This window comes from Pyxicephalus adspersus, chromosome 11 (assembly GCF_032062135.1).
Source record: "Pyxicephalus adspersus chromosome 11, UCB_Pads_2.0, whole genome shotgun sequence".
In the NCBI taxonomy this organism is placed as follows: domain Eukaryota; kingdom Metazoa; phylum Chordata; class Amphibia; order Anura; family Pyxicephalidae; genus Pyxicephalus; species Pyxicephalus adspersus.
Window position 1 is genome coordinate 57,055,477 of NC_092868.1, and position 11,029 is coordinate 57,066,505.

The 11,029-nt window shown below is 38.1% G+C and overlaps 1 protein-coding gene across 1 annotated transcript; it reads left to right on the plus strand.

Moving 5' to 3' along the window:
• The first annotated feature begins 5,714 nt into the window (after positions 1 to 5,714).
• On the plus strand, positions 5,715 to 10,311 carry LOC140340434 (indolethylamine N-methyltransferase-like). The gene is given in 3 exon segments (XM_072425632.1): positions 5,715 to 5,865; positions 6,511 to 6,725; positions 9,895 to 10,311. Coding segments are annotated over 3 exon segments (783 nt in total).
• The last annotated feature ends 718 nt before the right edge of the window (positions 10,312 to 11,029 follow it).

Below are 11,029 nucleotides of genomic sequence, written 5' to 3' on the forward strand. Positions count from 1 at the left end.
CATGATGGTAATGGTAGATGAAGACAGTGAGAACACACCATGATGGTAATGGAAGATGAAGACAGTGAAATCATACCATGATGGTAATGATGGTAATGACTGGCGGTATCTCTGTGTCCTCCTCAACAATCATTACCACTCTGTCTGAGAGTACATATACTCAATCTTCTGTTTTCAGGCTGTATTCCTGTCTTTTAGGAAATTTAGGAATGTTTCATAAAAATAGATTTAAAAAATGGCAATGTAGTTGATTTTCCATCAAGAAGAACAGTCAAGGCATAATAAAATAAGCATAATTTTATAACAACAATGGGGAGAACTATTTGACTGTTCACAAAGTGAAACTGCAGCATTTGATTGTAGCTCTAAAGGGACAATTATATATATATATATATTTTCTGAGCAGAATTAGAAGTGAACATGTTGATCATATAAATAGATTCAGAATGACCCCATACTGTCCTGGGTTCCTAATGCTACTTAGAGAAACTGATTGTCCAACAAAATAGGCATTTTAATCTGATTTTGATCACAGTCCTGTTTTTATGGTTCTGAGCACCTCTTGTGCTAAATTTTAGAGATTTATTTATTTCTAATTGTGTTAATGATTGCTGCTGCCCTAATAAAGATTATTTGGAAGGTAAATGAGTGGTGTTTTTGCTTTCAAGAATGAAACCTTTTTTTCTCTCTCTATAACTGATGTCTTTCAGGACAATTACAGTGTCACCTTTATCAGAACAAAGATTATATAAAACTACAATAGTAGATACAACAAACACATGGGGCTTCCTTTAGAAACAAAATCTGGCCTTAGTAGCTTGCAATAGTTTGCCCAAATCAGCAGAAATACGTATTCCTAAATAGTGAATATGATCAGAATCTCACGAAAAGGGGGAAACTCCTTAGTGCATCCATTAGGTTGGGTAGATTATTGGATTTGTGAGAAAAAATAAAAGGCTGTCGGCTTTCTTCAAGATTATTGATTGGACTATCTTGCAACATCTGAATGTGCTTATAACAATTCCAAGCACAGTCCTGCACCTCAAAGTCTATTCTATTTAAACATAACAGGCTGATTCACCAAGCAAAATCGGAAGCTCGCTAACGCATTCGTATTTGCGATCCAAAATCAGAGGCCTTCAATCAATTTATCAACCAAATCCGAGGCGCTGGCATACTCGCACAGAATCTATCAACTGAAGCGATCGCTCCAATGAATACACGCAGCCCTGGCAGTTTCACACTGGCGAGCTTGCATTAAACTCACTGTTCCTCTAAATAAGCATTCTTTCTAATGGCACACATATTACCCTTAGCCCTAAAAAAAAAATGTTTGTGCTGTTCAAATGTTTAAAACATCTATATGCACTAATAAATAGGCATATTTTAAAGCCTGGGGGTAAATCTTGCACCTTTCCTCAGGCTAAACCTCGGCTTTGCCATCGGACTAGATTTTCACACAAAAGTCACAAGCACACACATGTATATATATGTATATACTAAACTATAAAAAATTGTAATTATTTTAGTTATTATAATAAAAAAAAGAAATAAGGAAATATATATATATATATATATATATATATACACATTAAAAATACTTTTAACATTAAATCCTCAACTTTATTTTATTTTTTTAGGAGAGGCTGTTGTTTTGTGTGTTATCCTAATTAATCTATGTTGCTGCTTTTGATACTTTGCTTACCATTTAGCAAAAAAAACTGCTTTTTTTTTTTTACTTTGAATGTTTTAATGTTCATTTTGTACTTTTGAAGTGTGTTAATGAATGCTGCTGTCTTAATTAAGATTAATATAAGATAATATAAGAAAATAAATGTGTGGTGGGTTTGCTTTCAGAAATAAAACCTTATCAATCTATTTCTCTGTAACCTCTGTAAAGTTACAGTGTTCCCTGTATCAGAACATGGATAAAGATAATATAAAAGTAACTAATTCAATTAATACTTAATTTTTTGAATAATTAATTATTAGGTTTAAATCATTTTTATGTTACTATTAAAGTATGTAATTTATATGGGAAACATACAAGATATATTATATTATTTGGGCTGTGCTAAATGGACTTGTATGACAAGAAATCAATGTTCTCTACCTTATGTTGGTGGTCCTGTATCCAGTAACATTTTTAAAGTCACTAGAATTATTAAAAGCTATACTACTTGGTTTAAATAAACTATGGTGATGAATAGAATTTGCAAGCATCACCCTCATTGCATTTGGCTCAGTGTTGCAGTTGTATCGGCTTCTCTCCTGACGTGAAAAGGTTTTCTCTGATTTTGTTGCACATTGTGAGATTCTCATCTGATTTGTTAACACTTTCCAAGGCTGAAGAAGACTATCATGGAAGAACCTCGGTCATTCAAGAAACCGTGAATTTAAGTGGTCCAGGTTTGAAAATATTTGCCAACTAAAAGCAAGCTAATTTTATTAGATTGATTACAGATTTATTGGATCACCCAGATACTCCCATGATAGTTTATCTTCTCCAGTTTATGACAGCTTTAATAAATCATGTCCAATGTATTTTATGAGCTGCAGCAAGATAAAGAGCAACTCATTTCCTGGCTGGTAGACCTCCCCCATCATTTAGCCTCGCTCCTCTTTCTATCTGTCCCTAGCCCTGCTCTATTCATTAGATTTCAGTCTTTTCTAACATGCTCAGTATTATATGTGAATGTTATTGAGGGCAGTCTGGTTTAAATGCAATCTGGACAGGAATGTCAACTCTAGACTAACATTCATCCATTTGCATAATAATTTCCAAGATTAAGGACTTAGGTCTGTTCAGGAGTTCTGAGGCAAGATTCAAACAGCTATGTTCAGCACCATGCCACCCCCTTCCCTCACTAGCCATGATTTGTCTGCAGAGCATATAGAACCAAGAGAACCACGTGATGACAAGGGAAATGCCAAATAATAAACTTTAACTGCTTCATCTCTCATCACTTTTCCAATACATTTCCACTGTGTGGCTGATTATTCAGCAATAACATTGTCATTATCTAAGCTGATACTACAGTTCAATTTTAAACATTTGTGATCAGGCAGGGCTTTATTGCAGAACTAGGCAGGGGATATTCCCAACTTTAAATTTTAAACCTAAAAAACCTAAATAAAAATATTAACAAGTAAGATAAATTAAAAAATTATTTGCAAATAGTCCGGCAGAGAAGGGGAAAAATGAATTATAAGTACAGTCACAGGTTGTCTTTTACTAAAAAGAAAGAGTTATTGAGTTACCTGGGACAGGTGTGTGAACATAATAAACAAAGGTTAGACAACATTGAACTAGATTTACCTAAACAATATAAACTGATCTCCTGGATACGTTAGGTATACTAGAAAGAGAAAACCAAAAAAATGAAATTAAACTGTCTACAAGATGGATTCTGTTCCAAAGAAATTCTACTATGTCCATGAATTTTATGTTAGAATTTACCGTGAACTCTACCTCTGTGACAAGCAAATAAAGGTCTTTGGAAAGGATTCTGTGACATTTCCAATGATGAACCTTTATTATGTATTCAGCCGGGGTATGTGATATCAGCAAGTTCGAAAAATGAAATTCTGTTATGTAAAAATTGTCACCATCACCACTCTTATTAGAGAGACTTCCCATACTGGTCCCATTGCGCTCTCGCCCGTTCATTCTCATTATGATTGTTTCTCATCCATAGTCCTTGGATTCACCACAACAGTCGTTCGGACGACGAGTGCTGTACATACACCAGATTCTTGTCCAATATCATCCCTGAGCTGATTATCGGATGAGAACCATCTGACGTGTACGTAGCTTGTACTGAAATATTTGTAAATGGTAACAGCAAATACTATTTTGTTAAACATAAAAAGACAAATAACATCAGTGTTATAAACTTTGCACCAAACAACTAAAACATTAAATAGGTTTAACAAGGCATTTTACCCCCGATAGGAGGTGTTAAAAAGGTTACACTCTAAATATCAGGAAAATGATTCACCTCATTGCACATACTCTAAACAAGACTTGTTCTCTGTAACTCTTTTAATGTCTAAAAAAGGTTGTAAATCTGTTGTGGAAACACCAAAGCCAGGTCCCGAAGATGTTTCTTACTTATCAATTGTTCACTCCTCCTTATACTGGGATCCCTGTGATGAGCAACAGCTTTGTGCAATAAAATTGCCTTCCCCATCTGAGATGTTTCTTACTTATCAATTGTTCACTCCTCCTTATACTGGGATCCCTGTGATGAGCAACAGCTTTGTGCAATAAAATTGCCTTCCCCATCTGAGCTGTCCCAAGCCATGTGCTTTTCATAGTCAGATGGCTTAAAAAACACAAAGTTTGATAAAAACATAATACATTCCCCATTTCATCCATGGGACAGTAACGTAGCCTTTAAAAATTAATGAAAACTTTCTTGATTCTGAAAGGATATTGGATATTTCCTTGATCAACATTTACCTTATGTCCTATAGCTATTTGTTTTTATTGCATTTATACATTTAAAAAGAACATAAATCCCATAAAAACACAGATACCTGACCTAGATTGTAAATATATATACATTGCAATCATTCATCTGATATTTAAAAATGATAAGCAATTGTTTTGTAAAAGAGCTATTATATTCGTATATATAAATTATGTATCTTAGACTCGGCTGATTCCTCCATCATACACTTGTGAATATTATGTCAATATTGGATCACATACTAATACATTTACCCAGTTCAAAATTAAATAAATATAAACAAAATTTAGCAATCAGTTAAAAAAGGGAAACTGAAAATATGAAACTCCTCAAAAAAGGTTCAAAGAAAGGCAGGCACATCTGGCAGGGGGCATACTCCCCGGGAGTCCGCCACTGTAGGACAGCAGCAGCAGCAAACTGTTGGAGGCAGCAGCACAAGTTTTCTAAAAGGTCTGAAATGTGTGCGGAGCACCAGTATGCGGGTAGATTTATTGAGAGAGCGTACTACAATCATACAGCCACGTCATGTGGAGAGTATTCACTAAAATTGAATTACACACTTCCGGGAGGCATTGAAGATGCATTACACCCAGATCTAGATGCCAGTTACCAATGCGGTCCCCGTTCCTTCTCAGGGCCCACCGCCTCCTCCTTCTCCTGCTTTTGCTGCCGCCTGTCAGTACTCCATTCAATAAAATTGAATTACATACTTCTGTGTGGCATTGATGATGCTCTACACCCAGCTCTCCATGACACTTACCAATGCTGTCCCCCTGGCGATAGCTGACCAGAGGCCACACATTGCTACTACTCTCGCTTACCCTCACTCCATCTCTGGTCCTCCATCCTTTTGCCTAATGTCACCGCGCTACTTCTCCACAACTTTATGGGTACCATTCATAACATGTCATCCAGGTCATGATGCCAACTAGCAATGCGGTCTCCTGCAGTTTTGATGGCAGAGACTGCCACTAGTGGTCTATCTATCTATCTTTGATGATGAGCTAAAAACATTTCATCCTTCACTATTTAAGTTATACACACTTATCAGGTAATCATATGTTAGTCAGCTGAATCCTCATGACTGTTTTGTAATATTATTGTTGTGTATTTTGTTTTAAGTTACACAGTAATCAACAAAACAAATTAATTCTAGATGGATAAAAAATATACTCTAATATTTGAAAGTTTATAGAAAACGGGGAAACTGAAGAATTGAACTGAGCACTGTTTGAGACAATGAATTCTGCAACATGTAAATTCTATCACATACATGGAGTGGATTTCAGAGATTATATTGATTCGTTTTTCTCTAACAAGGAGGACATGATCTTTGGAGATGATACTTTGAAATTTCCAATGGCACATCTTCACTACCAGTTTAGCAGTGGTATGTACAGTATATGTCAGTAGATATGACAAAAATGTAACTAAATAATGTACTAACAGTAGAAATGGAATCCAAGATCAGCACTCTTATAGGTTAAATGATTTTTCTTCTACCTATTATTGGACCTATTTTGAGGAGCCGGTCAGAACAGGTGTCCCCAGCTGCCCAGCTTGCTGAATTGGCACAATGGCAGGAGACTACTGTACTGTCACTAACAATTGTATGCTCTAAGCCTTGTAAGTAAAAGAGAAACAACAACTGAAAAAATGTTAGCAAAATCCGGATTAATAGCCAAGTTCAAAGGATAGGTGGTTATGTGTTACTTTGAATGTGACGGTGCAATTCACAAGAATACAATGTGATATGTGATCCTTGAATGCTCAGGTTTCAGAATAACTAGGCAGAATGTGCAATGTTACAATTGACTTTATATCACTGGTCTGCATTGTAGATTATGCAATTAAATGACAAAAGTCAAATCATAGAACCATTTATTTAAACTTTAAAATATAGTTTGGACTTCCCAACATGACATCTTTTCCCCAAGTAGTGCCAAAAGGCAAAACTAGATAATTGTGATGAAAAAAGGGAAACCTCTTCTTGTAATAATTTTTGGAAATACCACAATCTGTCATTTCCTTACAGGTCAAATTGCAGGTACTCTTTTGATAGACATCAGTATTGGGTCTATTCTCCACCAGCTTTTTTCTGCCTCAAATTGCTTTAAAGATATTGTTGTATTAAAATTGAACGAGAAATGTATCATGGAACTGACCAGATGGCTGCATGACCGCACCGGAGCGTTTGACTGGACACATGCATCTGCTGCCGCTGTTGAGTTAGAAGGAAAAAGGTAAATTGTCCTATAACCATTCATCTTTTTTGATTTTGAGCTCCTTAATTTCCTCAATACCACCATGATTCATTAGCTTATAGAACCACCTAAAGCAGCAATGAGCTGAAGTCCTAATTTTCTCTAAGACTTTATGAGTCTTTCACATTGTTGTGTAGGAATTTTGGCTCACTCTTCTTTACAGGCTGAGGTTTGCTGACCTAAAGTCTGGACTTTGACTGGGTTATTGAAGCTTTTCTTTGATTCTTCTCTTTGCAGCTATTTTGTTGTAAATTTGCTGGTGTGCTTGGGATTATCGTCCAACTGCATGAACCAATTGTGACCAAGCTTTAGCTTTTTCTCAGATGGCCTAAAATGTGATTCTAGATTACTTTAGTATAGTGAAGACTTAATCATTGACTCGAGTGATTGTAAAATGGTTTGCGAAGTTTGTGCTAATATGCTGTGTTTGGTTTTGCCAAATGTGGTGCTTTGCATTATGGTCTCACTTTGGTCTCATCTGTCCAATGGACAGATCCAAAAGTCTTATGGTTTGTTCAGTTGCAATTTTAAAAACCAAAGCCAAGAGTTAATTCCAAAGCCCCTTTACATAATATTGTCACCAAAATTGCTGGGTAGAGGGGCTGGGGAGACCTGTTAGGAAAATGCCCCAAGTAAGTAAATGGGAATTTTTGAATGTATGCTTTTTATCATGTTTTTCAGCTTAGGTGGGAGAGGCTAGTGTAGAACTTGACAAATCAACAAACATTATTTCCCTGCTGACCCACAGTCCATCCAGGCAAACAAACACTGCTCAGGAAGTTGCCCCGGCATTCTCTGTAGGGACAAATGGCTTCTCCTCTCTCCCGCAATGGTGACAAACTTAAATGTTTGGCAATTTACACACATAGGATGTTTACATATTTGTAAAACGATGTTTCTTACTTATCAATTGTTCACTCCTCCTTATACTGGGATCCCTGTGATGAGCAACAGCTTTGTGCAATAAAATTGCCTTCCCCATCTGATCTGTCCCAAGCCATGTGCTTTTCATAGTCAGATGGCTTAAAAAAGACGAAGTTTGATAAAAACATAATACATTCCCCATTTCATCCATGGGACAGTAACGTAGCCTTAAAAAATGAATGAAAACTTTCTTGATTCTGAAAGGATATTGGATATTTCCTTGATCAACATTTACTTTATGTCCTATAGCTATTTATTTTTATTGCATTTATACATTTAAAAAGAACATAAATCCCATAAAAACACAGATATCTGACCTACCTTGTAAATATATATACATTGCAACCAATCACCTGATATTTAAAAATGATAAGCAATTGTTTTGTAAAAGAGCTATTATATTGGTATATATAAATTATGTATCTTAGACTCGGCTGATTCCTCCATCATACACTTGTGAATATTATGTCAGTATTGGATCACATACTAATACATTTACCCAGTTCAAAATTAAATAAATATAAACAAAATTTAGCAATCCGTTAAAAAAGGGAAACTGAAAATATGAAACTCCTCAAAAAAGGTTCAAAGGAAGGCAGGCACATCTCGCAGGGGGCATACTCCCCGGGAGTCCACCACTGTAGGACAGCAGCAGCAGCAAACTGTTGGAGGCAGCAGCACAAGTTTTCTAAAAGGTCTGAGATGTGTGCGGAGCACCAGTATGCTGGTAGATTTATTGAGAGAGCGTACTACAATCATACAGCCATGTCATGTGGAGAGTATTCTGGACTGGATCTCAAGGGCCTCAAGTGCAGCAGGCTCTTCTTCTGCAGCAGCAGCAACAACCAGCACAGCTGTTACAGGAGCTAACACAGGAGTTAGCGTGGCAAATTAAGATAAGATTGAGGGTTGGCATTCATGTCATCGACTTCATGATGCAAACTAGCAATATCGTCTATCTTCCTACCGCTTCCAGCACCACAGACCACAGCAACAGTGCTGGCACACAAAACATCTTGGTTTGACCCTCCTACGTTTAATTACAAATTTCAGATATTTGTATTACACATTTCTGGGTGGCATTGACGATGGACTACACCCAGCTATAGAGACCAGTTACCAATGTGGCACCCCCGCACCTTCTCAGGGCCCACTGCCTCCTCCTCCTGCTCTAGATGCCACCTGTCAGTACTCCATTCACTAAAATTGTATTACACACTTCTGTGTGGCATTGACAATGCAGTACACCCAGCTCTAGATGCCAGTTACCAATGCAGTCCATGCTCCATCTCAGGGCCCATCCCCTATTCCTCAGGGCCTATTCCCGCTGCTGCTGCTGCCGCCTGTCAGTACTCATTCACTAAAATTGTATTACACACTTCTGTGTTGCATTGACTGTACACTACACCCAGCCCTAGATGCCAGTTACCAATGCGGTTCATGCTCCATCTCACATCCCACCGCTTCCTCCTCCTGCTGTTACTTCTACCTGTCAGTACTCCATTCAGTGAAATTGTATTACACACTTCTCTGTGGCATTGACGATGCACTACACCCAGCTCTAGAAGCCTGTTACCAATGCAGTCCCCAAACCTTCTCAGGGCCCACCGCCTCCCCCTCCTGCTGCTGCTGCCACCAGTCAGTACTCTATTCACTAAAATTGTAATACACACTTCTGTGTAGAATTGACGATGCAGTAAACCCTGCTCTAGATGCCAGTTACCAATGTGGTCCCCGGTCCATCTCAGGGCCCTCTGCCTCCTCCTCCTCCTGCTGTTGCTGCCACCTGTCAGTACTCCATTCACTAAAATTGAATTACACACTTCCGGGAGGCATTGACGATGCATTACACCCAGCTCTAGATGCCAGTTACCAATGCGGTCCCCGTTCCTTCTCAGGGCCCACCGCCTCCTCCTTCTCCTGCTTTTGCTGCCACCTGTCAGTACTCCATTCAATAAAATTGAATTACATACTTCTGTGTGGCATTGATGATGCTCTACGCCCAGCTCTCCATGACACTTACCAATGCTGTCTCCCTGGCGATAGCTGACCAGAGGCCACACATTGCTACTGCTCTCGCTTACCCTCACTCCATCTCTGGTCCTCCATCCTAATGTCACCGCGCTACTTCTCCACAAGTTTATGGGTACCATTCATAACATGTCATCCAGGTCATGATGCCAACTAGCAATGCGGTCTCCTGCAGTTTTGATGGCAGAGACTGCCACTAGTGGCATAAAAAAGAAATGCACCTTAAGTCATCTATTAAGCAGATTTTGAAATGTGATCTTGGACAGGAAAACATAACCGCCCCGGTAGACCTACCACTTGCTGACTGCATTATTAGTATGGTATTACTGGAATCCATCAGTCAAAATGAAGATGAATACATGAAAAATGTTGAGAAGATTTTAAAGCTGCTAAAACCCGGAGGCAAGCTGATACTTTTTGGGGTATTAGAGGCAACATATGTTATCGTTGGAAAGGAAAGGGTCCATCGCTTGAAACTCAACGAGGATTTTGTGAAAAATGCCCTCTGTAAGCTGGGTTTAGTCATTGATTACTGTGCAGTGCAAAGGAGACGCAATGTTGGCGATCTCGCAGATTATAAGGCTACTTTTTTCATTGTTGCATGCAAGGGGAAGTAGGTGACTAGAGCCAGCAGTATTCAACTCATTGTTAAAGAGTTTCTATAGGCAACCAGAAGAATTAATCAGTGATCTACTAATGGCAGTCAGGAATCGTTATAGCTTTTGTAGCTGAGCTAAATAGATGTGTTCATGGAAAAATGGCCAGCGTCAATTCCAACCCAAATGTCTAGTTTATCAAGCTTCAAAATTTAGAATGTTACTAATCCACAGTACATCCTGAGCGTTGGCTTTGCCATGCACACAAGCAAGAAAAGCTTCTCCACAGGTCTCTCTCTCCCCCATCTGCTTCTTCTCATATATTTTGGGCCATTCCCTTTCTTTGCACTTTTTAAGGAATCTTCACTCTTTAAGATTTACTTTTACCCACATAACTTGCGGGGTGCTTCAGCATATAAATACACCACTCTATTGTAGAATGTTACCCAACCTAACCACACAAACATGGTATTACTCCTGGAGAATCTCACCCTGGGCCATATGTGTGACGGTTTATCTGTCACACATATGCAAATAACAGGCAATTTAGACTTATGCTGGACTTTTTGAACTTTGCCTATTTTTGTTTGCCTATTTTCTAAATGCTTACATAAATAATCAGCCAAAAACAGGCAACCAAGTTTGGACACCTTTCTCTGTCTTCTACTGAGGACTGATGTCACTCCATCACACTTTGGTGACATATAGCATTTTATAGCATTTGCAGAAACACACAAGC